Genomic DNA, 17,478 nt, shown 5'->3' on the forward strand with positions numbered 1-17,478 from the left:
TGCTAATGAGGCGTGACCCCATGCAAATGATGGGCCGAGCGCCGGACAGATACGTATCGCCTACTGCGCATTCGCCGTCCCGCGGACGCATCCCAGTGCGCATGCTCAGAATCACATCGGAACTACTCCCTAGGACACGTCGGATCACTGCCTACGGCGTGAACGTAACCTACGCCCAGCCATATTCACGTCCAACGTAAACTATGTAAATTACGCCATCTTGGGTTCCCTGGTGCAGCCCTTTGCATGGATGCTGCTGAGTTACACCTCCTTTATGGGGCATAACTTTACGCCGGACGTATGACTTTACGCATTGTCACTTTTAGGTAGCAATCTGCCGGGAATCCCGACGGGAAAATAGAGAGCAGGTTCTCTATTTTTTTACGGCAGTTTTCCTGTCAGAAAAACTGCTAGGGAGCATACACACAGCCGGGATTCCCGGCCTAAAGCTCTCCTGGCAGTTTTCCTGCCGGGAAAACCGGTTGTGTGTACGAGGCTTTTAAGTCACATTAAAAAGACCTTCTCCCCAATTGTCCCCCTTCCCTCTTCCCCATAGACTTTAAAAGGATTCACTGCTAAGTTCCGGTTTCAACAAACCCCATGTGAATTCAACCCAGGCAGGATTGTCCATCCATATTTAACATGACATCTTGGGTGTAAGTGACAGGACTTGTTTCTTAGTATGGATAATGAGTGAATGAGCTTGTCATTTCATGGACTCACCTCCAGAAGATCTTGTACCCCAGCCGGTCACCCAGCACTCCGTACCACAGGGGAAGGTGGTGGTGGAAGATGGCAGACAGATTGGCATGATGTATTGAGTATAGTTGACAGGTGTGGCCAGCTGTACCAGGGCGATGTCCCCGGGATCTCCATCACTTGTAAAATTATTGTTGACAATGATATTCCTTACATTGGCAACAACTGTATGAGAACTGACCTCACCCAGCCGGTACAGGCCCAAATATACTTTATAATTTGATTCCTGGATAGGTCTGCAGAAAGAAAACAGAACATAACATGTATAAACGAGGATCCATCTGCTGCAGAAGGCAATGCAATATCATTACTATCAATGAACATCAGAATCTAATAAATTAAATACAACTTGTTCATAATGTGTTCTCTATGAATGGACTGGATGTACACAACCCCAATGGTGAGAACTTAGGCAGGGTCATCAGAGTTTACTGAGATGTTAAGACACAGTAATCTCTATTGATGGCTCAGACGTGGGTGAGACCTCAGGCCCCGTACACACGACTGGTTTTCTCGGCAGAATTCAGCCAGAAACTCGATGGGAGACGTATTCTGCAGAGAAAACCGGTCGTGTGTACACTTTTCGCTGAGGAAACCGACGAGGATCTTGTCGGGCCAAAAAGAGAACATGTTTTCTATTTCCTCGTTAGTCAATGGGAAAAGTTGGCTCGCCGAGATCCTCGGCGGCTTCACAAGGAACTCGACGAGCAAAACGATGTGTTTTGCCCGTCGAGTTTCTCGGACGTGTGTACGGGGCCTAAAAGGAAAGATACAAAATAATGCAGCGCTGTATTAATTAACACATCATTACATGCATTTTTTTTTAATGCAAGCCGTAAAAGCACCTGAATCTGACTTTGTTACAGCCTTTTACAGCAGAACTCAGGCCAGGGGAAAGGAGACGAAACGCGAGGAGCCAGCCAATCAGTTAATTTGCTGACATGGATCATTCTAATAGAAGGAGAGAGCAGAATGACAGAGAGATGAGCCCATCAGTGTGCTGCTTCTCCTTCACTGTGTCCAGTCTCAGGTTGGAGGCGGGTTCATGACAGCTAGGGAGGAGCTTATAGTTCAGTTCAGCTCATTTGGCCCCTTTTCTGCAGGAGCCATGAATCATATATAGAAGTGGTATTTTTACATCTATCTATCTATCTATCTATCTATCTATCTATCTATCTATCTATCTATCTATCTATCTATCTATCTATCCAGGGCTGGGACAATGGGTGGGCAGGAGGGACGGTTGCCCTGGGAGTGGTGGGGATTTTGGGAGGTTGTCCTAGAATGGGTGATTTGAAGTGGAGAACTAGTACTAGAAGAGTGGATTTCTGGAAGAGAGATTTGTACCAGTAGGGATGATTGGGGGGATTTGTGCTGGGGGGGGGGTTTGGGGGTAGGATTTGGGGGGGATGTGATCTAGGAGAGGGGGATTTGGAGAGGGGGGGATGGATTTATACTTAGAGGGAAAATTTGAGGGTGAGAAGATTTGTGCTAGAAGGGGGTGACTTGGGAAGGGAGAGGATTTGGGCTGGGGGGGGGGGTTGTTACTGGAAGAGGGGGATTTTTTGTTTGGGGAGAATTTTGGTTTGCTTAGGGAATTCATGCTTAGGGGGTAAGTGTGAAGATTAGTTTATTTTGCTGACACATAATACTCAAATATTTTGGGGGATCGCCGTTTGGCATCTTTGCCTTGGGTGCTAGATGACCTTGCCCCGTCACTCTATCTATCTATCTATCTATCTATCTATCTATCTATCTATCTATCTATCTATCTATCTATCTATCTATCTATCTTCAGGGGCTCTTTTGTGATGTAAACCAATCAGTGATGATCAATGATGCGCCCTTGAAATCCTTGAGCCTTGACAGGAGACATTTATAATAGATGGACAATGTATCAGTCTACATGCCAATCACTGATTCTTGGAAACATTTATATAAATTTATAAACATAAATAAACTCACTTGTTGATGCAATGTGCTGCAGTCATAACCCACTCCGGTGAGATCAGGGAGCCCCCACATGTATATCGTAGATTTCCTTCAATATCTATAATAGCGACCTGCCAGGGCCACTCCCCATCCAACGCATCTGTACCGCCAACTATCCGACCGGACACCAACGGGGAGCCGCACACCGAATAATCTGCAGCACCGAAAGCCTTGCCAACTGATAAGAGAAAAATATTTTACATTAATACAGCTTCCACAATATAAACCTATACATAAATAATACACACAAAAAATAAAACCATATTTTTGGTATGATATCTTACAGGGTACAAAAACCTTCTTGCTGGTTTTTGCCGAGAAACTCGGCCGTGTGTACGAGGCCTTAGAAGAAGCCCAGACTAAAAAGCTCAGGCGGGACTTCTCCTTTAATCTAATGCCGCGTACACACGATCATTTTTCAGCATGAAAAAAACGTTGTTTTAAAAAAAAATTCATTTAAAATGATGGTGTGTGGGCTTCACATCATTTTTCGGCTTCTGAAACACGACAATTTTTTTTTTTTTGAACATGCTGCATTTTTTAACAACGTTTTAAACAATGTCGTTTTTCGGGTTGTAAAAAATGGTCGTGTGTGGGCTAAAACGACATTAAAAACCCGCGCATGCTCAGAAGCAAGTTATGAGACGGGAGCGCTCGTTCTGGTAAAACTACCATTCATGATGGAGTAAGCACATTCATCACGCTGTAACAGACAGAAAAGCGCGAATCGTCTTTTACTAACACGGAATCAACTAAAGTAGCCCAAAGGGTGGCGCCATCCGCATGGAACTTCCCCTTTATAGTGCCGTCGTACGTGTTGTACGTCACCGCGCTTTGCTAGAGCATTTTTTTAAAACGATGGTGTGTGGGCAACGCCGTTTTAATGATGAAGTTGGGAAAACTTTGTTTTTTTTTCATGCGGAAAAACTTCGTTTTTTTTTTCATGCCGAAAAATGATCGCGTGTACACGGCATAAGACTTGGTTCGTGAGGATTTTGTGACACATTTCCTAATATACAGACAGCCACTAGATGGAAACTTTACAAAGCCGTATAGAAAACAATTCAAAAAATGTACCTCCAAGCATGGGCGTCCGCTCCATAGGGCAAGGGGGGGCAATTGACCCCCCCTGTAAATTGGAGAAGGTGTAGAAGAGTCTCACGGCCGCGGCCTGTCTGAGCGGTCCCGGGCCGGATGTTACCCAGCAAGCAGAGTGAAGCCGCCTCCCCCTCCAGTGTTTATGTGTACACAGGGGGAGGGAACCTGCTGTGACCTGGCCGCGCTGATGGCTGATCTGAGGTACTGAATAGGATGAGGGGAGGGGAGGTCCCTCTGTGCTGAAGGGGGGTTTTGTGCTGAATGGGGGTCCATCTGTGCTGAAGGGGGGGTCTGTGCTGAATGGAAGGGTCCATCTGTGCTGAATGGAGGGGTCTGTGCAGAATGGGGGTCTGTGCTAAATAGAGGGGTCTGTGCTGAAGGGGGGTCTGTACATTCTCTAGGCTATATTTATATGGGCATGGAGTGAAGCTGAATTATCTCAAGAGCTATTTCACACTTCCAACTGGCCGCGTTATCGGTAAAGCGCTCCTAAAAAGTGCCGCTTTACCATAATTTTAGCTGCGCTATTCGGCCGCTAGCGGGGCGCTTTCAACCCCTGCTAGCGTTTGAACAAAGGATTAAATGTGTATCGCCGCTGCGGAAGCGCCCCCCCCTGAAAAAATTTCAGCGGACGCCCATGCCTCCAAGCTACAATGCAAGAGTCACATGTACAATTACTTTTACGTAATGGTGTTTTCCGGGTCTAAGCCAAAGACAACTCTCCCTTGGGCAACTTTGCTGCAAACGTCATCTGTTTTTTTTTTTTTTTTTAACATGCTTTTTAACCACATAATCACCTGAACCTAGCCAATGTAAGAAACACAAACTTGGTTTCGTATTAGCATTGAAAAGGAGCAGAATGCAGGGAATGTTCTATATGTTAGGGTGGTCCACCTTTAGGATGGCTGTCCAGATAAAAAAAGTGTCCTCAACTTTGGTAAAGAATGGGGTGGATTCGCCAAAGGCAAACACAAAGGGCCAAATCCTCAAAAAACGGGCTTAACTTAACTTTTTTTTTTTACTACCACCTCAGCTTTTTACCAAATTCTAGAGACACGCTCATGATTTGATGCTTCTTACGTCTCTGTTTGAGGTTTGCATCATGAGTGGTATTTATCCTGTATGCTATCTTTCTCTTTTTGAGTATTTATTAAATATATATATTTGTGTACATAGCAGTATAGATGCCGACCCCCTGTAGGGGCATCCAGGTCACGACCCAGCTGTTTTTCCCCCCGCGCCCCGTATTGGCTGGTCGAAACTGGATTGTTCTCAAACAAGAAAGACACTTATATATATATATATATATATATATATATATATATATATTTTTTTTTTTTTTTTTTTTTTTTTTTTTAATTTGCACCCACCCTCCCTCCCCTCATGGCTCCCAGGAATCTCCCGTTTGTCCCTAGTAAAAGAAACAAGAAAAAAGAAGTGGAAAAAGGAAGAAGACTTAGAACAAGACTTGGCCTCAGCTGTTCGGCTAATGATAACTAGGGAAATGGGAAAGAAGAGGTATAATAAGAATAGAAGAAGGCCGGAGAGGGAAGAAGGTATATGTGTCTCGCTTTAGAATGACAAGGGAAGGGATGAAAATTTTTGCGATACCCTTGCATATATCTAGAATCAATCAGACCCTAACTCTCTCTGCATAGCTCCATGTTTTTTTATATTCCTTCCATTTACCCCATTTCTCCCTATGTTCACTGTTCCGTCTCCTGCCACTTCTTAGGTATAAGTCTCTTGGCTGCATTTAAAAGGTGGGGGATTAGGGACTGCTTGTATTTTTTTACGCCCTCTTGGCTGCCATGAAAGAGGACGACCCATGGGTCTTTCTTGATCTCCTCTCCCGTGATAATCTTTATTTGTCTCAGTATTATGTCCCAATACGTTTGGATTTTGGGGCATAGCCACCATAAATGGGCCATCGTACCTCTTTCTTGGCAGCCCCTCCAGCAGTCTGCGGACTGACCTGCTTTAAATTTGTTTGCTTTGTCCGGGGTGATATACCATCCTGAGAGGCACTTATAATTTGCTTCGGCTGTAAACAGTTTACACTTTGTAAAAGCAGCCCTAATTTTACACATGAAAACTAAAACTTACGGCGAAAAAACGAAGCTGAAAAGCTTTGTGGATCGCCGTAAGTCCTAATTTGCATACGCTAGGCGGCATTTCGACACAAAATGCCCCCAGCGGCGGATGCGGTACTGCATCCTAAGATCCGGCAGTGTAAGTCCCTTACACATGCCGGATCTTCTGCCTAACTATGGAAAACTGATTCTGTGGATCAGTTCCAAAGATAGGCACAGGGATACGACGGCGGAACAGCAGATCCGCCTGCGTATCTCTTTTGAGGATTTGGCCCAAAATCCTTGTGAACCAATTCTTAAGCCCTGTACACACACACGGATATCTGATGGAATCTAATCCGATGGACTTTCATCAGCCTTGCCTACACACCATCGGTCAAAGATCCGACCGTGTCCAACGCGGTGACGTAAAACACTGCGACTTGCTGAGAAAAGTAAAGTTCAATGCTTCAATGCTACGTGAATCCAGGCCCTGGTGTCTAGGCCCGACACGCATGGATCCTTGATTGTTTACGACCCTGAAGCCACTTTAATTTTATGATTGGATGACACTATAATGGTAGTGATCGAATAGGTTGACCAACCATTACACTCATTGTGAAGACACAGGTACACATTTGATGCACATAAAAAGGAAATAGAATTGCATTTTGTACACAGGAATCACTTTAATTGACAGCGCCTCACTACTTTTAATTATTTCATCATATTAGTAGTTATGGATATGCTATTTAAGTGAAGGCCGCAGTCTTGGTTATAAACTCACCCCACATACACAGTGGTAGCGTGAGAGTAACGCACAATACTGGGGTCCGATCAGATCCACCTGAAAAACTGACAGGCAGACCTGATCGGACAGCCAGTGTGAAAGCGGCCTTACTGTGCCTGTCCTATAATGTTATGCCCCTTTCATTTCATCGGACAAACCGATCGCGTGAAAAAAAATAGAACATGTTATAAAATTATCCTATGGATAAAAAAACGATAGAAAAAAACGATCGTCTGTGTGGAAATCCATCGTTTAAAAATCCACGCATGCTCAGAATCAAGTCGACGCATGCTCGGAAGCATTGAACTTCATTTTTCTCTGCACCTCGTTGTGTTTTACGTCACCACGTTGGACACGATCGGATTTTTAACTGATGGTGTGTAGTAGGGTTGTCCCGATACCACTTTTTTGAGACCGAGTACAAGAACCGATACTTTTTTTCAAGTACTCGCCGATACCGATTACCGATTCTTTTTTTTTTTAATGTCATGTGACAGTGGCAGTATTTTTTTTTTTTTTTTTTATACAGTGATTTTTATTTTAATTTTTTTAGGGGGATTGTCAGTGTGTTTTTTTTTTTACATTTTATTTTTTTTTTTTAATTATTTTATTATTATTATTATTATTATTATTATTATTATTATTTTATATTATTTTAACAGAGCTCTGACATCTCCCCTTTAAGACAGAGAAAGGGACTAAGGACACAGATTCCCCAGTCCCTTTCTCTGCAGCCTCAGCCTAAATGAATGGAGGGACTCCTCTCCATTCATAAACTGAAGCATCGTAAACACAAGAGGTTACGATGCTCAGTTTTTTGAATGGACAGAGTCAGTGATCACTGACTCTGTTCATTCTGAAAAAGTAGGAGCCGGGTTTAGCGGCTCCTACCTCCGCTCTCCCCCTGACAGATTGAGGGGGGAGAGCGGCACGGAGCGGGGGGAGAGAAGCCGGTCACGGACCTGGGGGAGAGAAGCAGAGAAGCCGGTCACGGAGCGGGGGGAGAGAAGCCGGTCACGGAGCGGGGGGAGAGAAGCCGGTCACGGAACGGGGGGGAGAGAAGCCGGGCACGGAGCGGAGGGGGGGAAGCCCGTCACGGGGCGGGGGGAGAGAAGCCAGTCACGGAGCGAGGGGAGAGAAGCCGATCACGGAGCGGGGGGAGAGAAGCCAGTCACGGAGTGGGGGGAGAGAAGCCGATCACGGAGCGGGGGGAGAGAAGCCGGTCACGGAGCGGGGGAGAGAAGACGAGCATGGGGGAAAGATGGGCACGGAGCGGGGGGGAAAGACGAGCACGGGGGGAGAAGACTTGCAACTCCCCTGCCTGCCCATCGGGTGTATCGGGTGAGGCATCGGAGCATTTCCCCCAATACAAGTACTCGGGGAAATGCTCGGTATCGGTACTGATACCGATACTAGTATCGGTATCGGGACATCCCTAGTGTGTAGGCAAGACTGATAAAAGTCAGCTTCATCGGATATCTGATGAAAAAAATGCATCGGTCCGTTTTCATCGGATAAACCGATCGTGTGTAGTGTACGTGGCATTAGAGATCAGTGGAAATTACTTGTTTCTCTGAAATTTTTACTCTAGTGAAACACATTGGAGACCTGTGCTTGTGCCAGAAAACAAATACAAATCGACAATGCAAAAACCATTACAAAAAAGAAAGAAAGAGGCACCGTCTAAATAAATAGAACGAGTATTATCTTACTTTCCAGCAAGTGTTTTCTAAGCCGCTCAAGAGACGAAATTTCGAGTTCCCACCTTTAGTAAAATTTAATGAGCCAAATTGGTAATTCAATGGAGCTAAGATCTCTTTGTTTATCTCAAGTTACAATGATCTCTTAAATCTTCAAACCTAAATAAATAAAGGAAAGGAATAGAATGTCTTATCTTCTACCAACTTTTGCCCCAATTTCATGAAAAAAATTAATCAACATCAGAATCTGTAATTTTTGCAGAAAAAATCTTTTATCTGAAATCCCTCGGCTCCCCCCTGATTACAATGATCTCGCGAATCTTCCGGACAGCAAAAAAAAGTTTAGACAGAGCAATCCAAGATATTAAAATGGACCTCAATCTTCTTTGTTTATCTTTTTGCTTGACCACCCTCCGTTAGACCTTGGGTGAGTGCGGATATTTAGGTGATCTACTTACCTGTAGTTATTAAGACGAGTAGCGTCAACATTCCCATCCCGGCATAGAAAAAGATATTCAGCAGATCTCACTGACCTATGAAGAGCAGAACTTTGTGTTCATGAATTTAAACCTTCTCAGCTTCCGCATTCTTCATACCGATATATTTTGGATAGAAGAGCTGTGGTTTTCTTTAGAATAAAAGGTCCTTTAAGGTCATTGTAGAATACATTTTTTGCCTTGCACACATCAGTGGGAGTGGCCCTCAGCCGTGACTCCAGCCCTTTCCAGTCAGTCAAGTCTTGATCTGACATTCTACCTGCAACCTATTTCCGTGCTAGCTGACACATTGTTTACATTCTAACACACCTCACTGAGGAAGGTGAGTGGGCCGTGGATGTTATAGGTGGTTATTCACAAACAGTTTCTCACAGGGCTAAACTGGGACACAAATTTGTCCCTGGACTTCATCCAGACTGGCCCACTTTGACAGGTCTCTCCCATGGCGGCCGGGCAACTCCCGCACCCCACCCCCGGCTATCCAAGCCCCCTCTCCCCCTTCACTAGCCACTAGCCGTTCTACTCATGCACATCGGTTCTCCACTGTACTACCTACTGCTCTATTGCTGAAGATCTATGTGTGACATGCTGCCATGCTGCATTTTCTTCTCCCATTACCTGGGAGAAGGAGGCCTGAAGAAGAGCAGTGCTGCTGCCTGTCCTCCCGCAATAGATCTGACAGTCTGGGAGGAGGCGGAGGATGGTGATATCAGGGCAAGCAGGACTTCCATGCAGGTTGCACCCACCTCAAGATTCCCATCCTCATTCCGCACATCTGGCTGCTGGCTTCTTTTCGTCCTGACTCTCTTTTCTCATGCTTGTGCTGCACTGCAGGCTGGGGATGGAGTGGCAGGAGAGCGTTCTGATCCTACAGGGAATCCTAGCAGCTGGTTTTAATAACATTTATCTGTCAGCACCATTTTATTCTGCAGGGCCCGTACTTTCAGAAAATATACAATGGCCCGGATTCACAAAGCACTTACGCCGACGTATAACAAGTTACGCTGACGTAAGTGCAAATGTGCGCCGTCGTATCTGTGCGCCAGACCAACAAACTAAGATACGCCTAAAAATAGGCTTCACCCCGCCGACGTAACTTGCCTACGCCAGCGTAGGATGGGTGCACATTTAGGCTGGACGCATGGTGGCGCTCCCATTGATTAGCTATTCAAATGAGGGAAATAGGGCGATTCACGAACGTACGTGCGCCCGGAGCAGGCTACGCGAGGTGCGCGTAAGTTGTACATCCGGCGTAAAGTTATTCCCCATAAAGGAGGTGCAACCCAGCAGCAGACATGCAAAGGTCTGCACCAGGGAACACAAGCCGGCGTAGTTTACGTTGGACGTGTGTCTGGCTGGGCGTAGGTTATGTTCACGCCGTACGCGGTGATCCGGCGTAGTTTAGGCCGTTGTTCCGTCGTGATTGTGAGCATGCGCAGGGGGATGCGTCCACGTCTCGGCGCATGCGCAGTTCGTGATGCGTATCTGTCTGGCGCTCGGCCCATCATTTGCATGGGGTCACGCCTCATTTGCATGGCTCACGCCCACTTACACCTATGCCGGCGTATGCCTTCGAAACCCAGCACAGCGTTGGGAGCACTGGCTTGGTGAATTCCATGCTTGCCTCTCTGCGCTGCGTTGGCGTAGCGTACATTGTTTGAGCTACGGCGGCGTAATGCGTGTGCCCGCTCTCTGTGAATCCGGGCTAATGTTTGTAAGTAAGTAATTGTCTGGCACATAATGCAGATATTATCATGTGTACAATAAAAAATTGCACTGGAGAGAAAGTGGTTAAAAGGCCTGTCACTCTAATGCCTTGTACACACGATCGGAATATCCAAATGAAAAAGTCAGACGGACTTTTTCCATTGGATATTCCTATTGTGTGTAGCCCCATCTGAGTTTTTTCATCGGAAATTCAGATGAATTCCATCGGAGTTTAGATATAGAACATGTTCTATTTTTCTTCAATGGAATTACGTCGGAATTGCGATGAGATTTGGCCGGGCAAAAGCCTGATCGTGTGTACGCGGCATAAGGGAAAAGAAAACAACTGTACACCTAAAGCGTAAATCACTAAGGTCCACTATCCACTATTGTAGTCAAACAAACACATTGTAACATTTTGGCTGTTGCCATTTTGTATTGGGAAATTGCTACAATGTATTATTAGCAAAAGTAATATCCAACCATCAGCCAGGTTCCAAGAATAAAGCAAACCATTTTATGTATACAGATCAAAAACTACTAAAAAAGAACACCCTCTACTAATATTAAGATGTATTTATTTCTCTTAGAGCCGGTTCACACTGGGGCGACTTGGGATCCGACTTGAAGTCGCCTCAAGTCGTCCCAAGTCGCGCTGTCGAGAAAAACAATGCAAGTGAAGGGGAGCGGTGTTAATACACACGACTCGAGTCGCTCCGACTTCAAAAGAAGTTCCTGTAATACTTCAATCCGACTTGTAGGCGATTTGTACCCATTGATTTCAATGGAAGTCGCCTCCAAGTCTGATCCAAGTCTGATCACTGTCTTAACTGAAGCGACTTTCCAGGAAGATAACATACATTTCTCAGGCAAACCTCTCCCTCCCCCTCCCTCCCCTCCCTCCCCTAGAGATGATTGTTGTTTGATTGGCCACTGGAAAGTCTCCTGTCCTGGAGACGACTTCAAGTCGTGTTGTAAATCGCCCCAGATCGCCCTGTGGTTCATGCTCAAGTCGTGTCGGAGTCACCTCTGAAAGTCGCGCTGGAAGTCGTGTCGCCCCAGTGTGAACTGACTCTTACTCTAGTAGGACGGTTGGATATACTCTCTCTGGTCCATTAAACCCTTTATCACAGTTTACTGATTATGTAGGTGGACAGTAACTGGTTATAGATAGAAGGACAGAAGAGAAGCTATAACCAAGATAGTCCAGTGAACGTGTAAGAGATGGATGTTTCCTCCATTGCTTTTGAAGTTTCCTCCACATTTCAGTGTTGGTGTGGAGATGTTTGGGACATCACTGAAGGTTGCGTTCAGATAGGTGCTGATCCAGTTTTGGTGGGCCATAACCATGGTGTACACCCCAGGGAAATATTTGCTGGCGCAGCCAATTCCCCAGCTTACGATTCCAACTTCGTACCAGACTCCCTGGACCTTACACACCAGAGGTCCTCCTGAGTCGCCCTGGAAGACAAGTAACAACCATCAGCTACCATCACCGTCAGCTATTAGATCTGATATTGAGAAACACAATATGAGGGAGGATGGAAATGCATCTGATTCATCTTTAGGTTCATCTGTTTCCTCCTCAGGCACTCATTTTAATCAAAGACATATTCACACAGCTTGAATCTTAGGCCCCATACACACGAGAGGATTTATCCGCGAATACGGTCCAGCGGACCGTTTCCGCGGATAAATCCTCTCGAGGATTTGTGCGGATTTCCATGCGATGGAGTGTTCTCACCATCGCATTGAAATCCGCGCCGAAATCCTCTGGCGATGACGTGTCGCGCCGTCGCCGCGATTATGACGCGGTGACGTGCGCGACGCTGTCATATAAGGAATTCCACGCATGCGTCAAATCATTACGATGCATGCGGGGGATCCCTTCGGACGTATGGATCCGGTGAGTCTATACAGACCAGCGGATCCATCCGTTGGGATGGATTCCAGCGGATAGATTTGTTTAGCATGTCAGCAAATATTTATCTGCTGGAAATCCATCCCAGGGGATAAATATCCGCGGAAACAGATCCGCTGGAGTGTACACACCATAGGATCTATCCGCTGAAACCCATTCGCTGGGATTTTTCAGCGGATGGATTCTATCGTGTGTATGGGGCCATACTCTACCAAACAGAAGAAGGATCCTGAGCATGCACAGGCTTACGGTGGTAGAAAATTGGAGACTCCTATAAAGTTTGTTTACATTTATCTCTTGATTTTTCTTTAATAAAAATATATGCAGGAAGCCCTAAACGTAACGCACTTTGTTATTTGGATTACCTGTCTGTGAGCTCTCCCTGCTTGAAACCAATCACCCACAATATATACAGAATATAATAGTATGTACAGTGGAACCTCGGATTACGAGTATAATCCGTTCCAGTAGTCGCATATCAAAGCGAGTTTCCCCATTGAAGTCAATGGAAAATGAAAATAATTTGTTCTGCATTGATTTCAATGGGATGCAATACCACATGCGGCCAGAGGCGGGAGGCACCAGGAGAGCCTCGGAAACGACCGAAAAGGCCCGAGGACACTTCGGCTGACCTCGACAAACCTCAGAAAGACTTCCTACCCGAGATTTGCCGAGGTCAGCCGTCCGGTCCTCGGGCCTTTTTGTGCATTTCCGAAAGGCACTGAACAGCGACGTTTGGTTATGCTCGGCTCCAGCGCCCTCCACCTCAGGCCAAAAGCAGTACTGCACACCGCTTTGGCCTGAGTCGTGCTCGTTTTGCGAGACAACATTCGCAAACTGAGTCACCGTTTTTTTAAATACGGTGCTCGTATTGCGAAACGCTCGTTAACCACGCTACTCGTAATCCGAGGTTCCGCTGTATAAATAATATATTTTAGCTCTGAAAAAGGGAGGGGGGCATTCTTAATCTCCAAAAATGGGTCGTTGGATTGTCTTGCAGATTTCATTGGATTATTTCAATAAAATAAATACTTTTTGGACTTTAATTTTTGGGTGTAGTGCTCCAATTTTTCCTTCAAGATTTTATGGTTGTCTGTGCCCAAAGTGGCCAACTCCCCCGCACTTCCTGTCCAAGTGACACCAGGACTAGAAATATGTCAAAGGGAATAAGGTAACTGACAACAATGAGGACACTGTGAAAAGGTTGTCACCTTTCCCTACACTGCTGATATATTATTTTAGTGATTTACTATGGCCTATATTCACGTACGGCCGCTCTACGTTGCGCGGGCGTAGCGTATCGTATTTACGCTACGCCGCCGCAACTTAGAGAGGCAAGTGCTGTATTCACAAAGCACTTGCGTCCTAAGTTACGGCGGCTCAGCGTAAATGGGCCGGCGTAAGCGCGCATAATTCAAAGTAGGCTGGTAGGGGGCGTGTTGTATTTAAATGAGGCTTGACCCCATGCAGATGCATGGCCGAACGAACAGCGCATGCGCACGCATGCTCAATATCACGTCGTATTTACGCCCAAAGATACGTCGGCTCAATGCCTGTGAAGTGAACGTAACTTACGCACAGGGCTATTCGCGTACGACTTATGCAAACGACGTAAAAAGATACGCCTGTTCCGACGTCCATACTTTGCATGGGCTGCGCCACCTAGAGACATGCTTTATCTTTACGCCGGCGTATGTCTTACGTAAACGGCGTAACTAATTTGGACAGGCGTAAGTACGTTCGTGAATTGGCGTATCTTGCTCATTTACATATTCGACGCGGAAATCAAGGAAGCGCCACCTAGCGGCCAGCGTAATTATTGCAACCCAAGATACGACGGCGTAGGAGACTATGAATCAGGCGCATAGATACGCCGGCGGCCATTCGGACTTACGACGGCGTATCTGGAGAATTTCCCCAGCGACAAAGACAGCAAATTAAAAATGTGACAGAACATCTCAATCTTTCCAATCCATTCCAAATAAAAAAATAATAATTTTGGTCAGATCTAGGAAATAGCTGAAGCCATGCATTTCTACTGATTCCTGAGAAGAGATCCAGACCTAAAGGTGAGCCATGCTGGAATGCTCTTGGTGTTACCCACCTGGCAGGAGTCCTTTCCCCCATCCTTGTAGCCGGCACAGATCTGATCATACTGGATTTTATTAGTACCTCCCCCATTGTTATACATTACTTGACATGTATCGCGGTCTATCAGGGGAACCATGACCTCCTGAAGGACCCCATTTGAAACTAAGCTCCCTGGTGATAAAACATAGACAAGAAAATGGTCATTCACAACAAGGTAGTTCTTAGCAAAGCTATACATACTGTACATTGTAGATAGATCCCCTTTTTATCTTTCACCTACAGGTAAGCCTGTAATAAGGCTTACCTGTAGGTACCGTAGATATCTCCTAAACTTGAGCTGTTTAGGAGATATTTGGAGTGCATGCAGCAGGGGACCTCACCGGTGCATGCGCTCTGAAGGTCCGGCATACCAGACCTTAAGAGTCTGCGCTGTGAGTGGCAGTGATCTCATTGTTCCCCTGGCCACTCATGTAGTCGGAGGCCTTGAACCCAAAAGGTAAAGAATGGGTGCCCCCCCCCCCCCCATATGCCATTCCATCTGTGACCTGAAGAGCAAAGGATAAGCTTTCCCTTTTAAGCATTGATGCGGTTCCATATGCAATTCCTCTCACCATAACAGGTCAGTGCATATACTTTTCATCTAATATTCCTTGTGTGAAAGTATGAATACGGGGGATTACCCAACTTTATCAGCAGCTATGGTAAAATGGGTATTAAGGATATGGTGCTTTGGTGTACTTAACAATAGTATGCAGTCATGTGTTGCAGCTTTGCCTGTGTCATAACAAGGTCACACTTCTATTTCTGAGATAAAGAGCCAAGCTAAATTATATTAAAACAAAAAATATAGTCTCAATATATATCTCAAACAAAATAAACCTAAACCACAAACCCCAACCCTGAAAACACTAACATAGTAGAGTAGCACTCTGTCAACTTTCCCTATCTACTCCAGATCTCTCCAACACACACCGACAAATCGCTGCTGGGGACCCTGTTTTTAAAGAGAAGGGGCTGGACCATAAGACAACTCTCATTATTGATCCTTCTAATCCCTAAGGCCGCGTACACACGATCAATCTAAACTGATGAAAACAGACTGAAGGACCGTTTCATCGGTCCAAACCGACCGTGTGTGGGCCCCATCGGTCAGTTATCCTTCGGTCCAAAAATTTAGAATTTGCTTTAAAATTCAACCGATGGACGCCTAACCGATAGGTCAAAACCGATGGTTAGTACGCAAAAGCATCGGTTAAAAACCTGCGCATGCTCAGAATCAAGTCGACGCATGCTTGAAAGCATTGAACTTCATTTTTCTCTGCACATCGTTGTGTTTTACGCTACACCGCGTTGGACTCGATCGGTTTTTTAACTGATGGTGTGTAGGCACATCAGACCATCAGTCAGCTTCATCGGTTAACCAATGAGAACGGTCCTTCGGACCATTTTCATCGGATGGACTGACCGTGTGTACAGGGCTTAAGACCACAGTTTTAGTTATTAATTTCCAAGCCATGATGGCTTGGGTTGAGCTCATGTTCAATGTTCACCCCCACTCCCATGCTTGTTATTGAAAGGATTGGTGCTTTTTCTATGTTACCCTAAGGCCTCGTACACACGATAGGTTAACCAGAGGACAACGGTCTGATGAACCGTTTTCATCGGTCAAACCCGATCGTGTTTGGACCCCATAGGTTATTTAACCATCGGTTAAAAAAAAGCCAACTTGCTTTAAATGTAACCGATGGATTGCTAACCGATAGGTCAAAACTGATCGTTAGTAGGCACGACCATCGGTTAAAAATCCACGCATGCTCAGAATCAAGTCGACGCATGCTTGGAAGCATTGAACTTTTTCAGCACGTCGTTGTGTTTTACGTCACCGCTTTCTGACACGATCGGTTATTTAACTGATGGTGTGTGGGGGCGACGGACCATCAGTCAGCTTCATCAGTTAACCGATGACAACGGTCCTTCAGACCGTTCTCATCGGATGGACTAATCGTGTGTACGAGGCCTTAAAGTCACATTAAAAAGACCTTCCCTCTTCAAATGGATTCACTCCTGAGTTCCGATTTAATGGATTTCTGACAGAATTTAACCAACTCCATATGAATTGGCCATATTTGGTGTTGCCTTCTTAGTATGGACAATTATTGAAGTCACGTTCGCTTATCATTTCATGGACTCACCTCCAGAAGATCTTGTACCCCAGCCTGTCACCCAGCACTCCGTACCACAGGGGAAGGTGGTGGTGGAAGATGGCAGACAGATTGGCATGATGTACTGAGTATAGGTGACAGGTGTGGCCAGCTGTATCAGGGCGATGTCCCCGGGATCTCCATCACTTGTAAAATTACTATTGACGATGATATTCCTTACATTGGCAACAACTGTATGAGAGCTAATCACATCCAGCTGGTACATGCCTAAATATACTTGATAATTCGATACCCGGATAGGTCTGCAGAAAGAAAACATAACATAACATGTATATATAAGGATCCATCTGTTGCAGGAGGCAGTGCAATAATATGACTATCAATGAACTTCAGAATCTAATAAATGAAATACAACTTGTTCATAATGGCCCAGATTCACAGAGAGCAAGGCGCACATTACGCCGGCGTAGAGCAAACACTGTACGCTATGCCAACGCAGCGCAGAGAGGCAAGCATTGCATTCAGCAAGCCAGTGCTCCCAAAGCTGCGCCAGCGTGGCGTGGGTTTCGTAGGCGTAACTGCCTAAGCTACGCCGGATCACTGCCTATGCCGTGAACATAAAGTACGCCCAGCCAGACACAAGTCCAACGCACAATACGCCGGCTTGTGTTCCCTGGTGCAGACCTGAG

At 45.6% G+C, this 17,478-nt stretch overlaps 2 protein-coding genes across 3 annotated transcripts in view; both read right to left on the reverse strand.

Annotated features, from left to right (window-relative positions):
• Positions 1–17,478, reverse strand: part of LOC120942965 (serine protease 33-like) — a 103,039-nt gene that overhangs the window by 77,596 nt on the left and 7,965 nt on the right. The gene's annotated exons all lie outside the window — the stretch shown is intronic.
• Positions 1–17,478, reverse strand: part of LOC120942967 (serine protease 33-like) — a 49,911-nt gene that overhangs the window by 4,347 nt on the left and 28,086 nt on the right. The window contains exons 1-3 of one of the 2 annotated variants that reach the window (XM_040355974.1): positions 8,870–9,296; positions 2,725–2,929; positions 724–995 (exon numbers count right to left, since the gene is read on the reverse strand). In XM_040355974.1, coding sequence (XP_040211908.1) covers positions 724–995; positions 2,725–2,929; positions 8,870–8,906 — 514 coding nt within the window. In that variant the 5' untranslated portion in view covers positions 8,907–9,296. Of the gene's footprint in view, positions 1–723; positions 996–2,724; positions 2,930–8,869; positions 9,297–17,478 lie in introns of those variants that run through there. The other variant, XM_040355975.1, reaches the window with a different exon arrangement.

This window comes from Rana temporaria, chromosome 6 (assembly GCF_905171775.1).
Source record: "Rana temporaria chromosome 6, aRanTem1.1, whole genome shotgun sequence".
Lineage (NCBI taxonomy): Eukaryota > Metazoa > Chordata > Amphibia > Anura > Ranidae > Rana > Rana temporaria.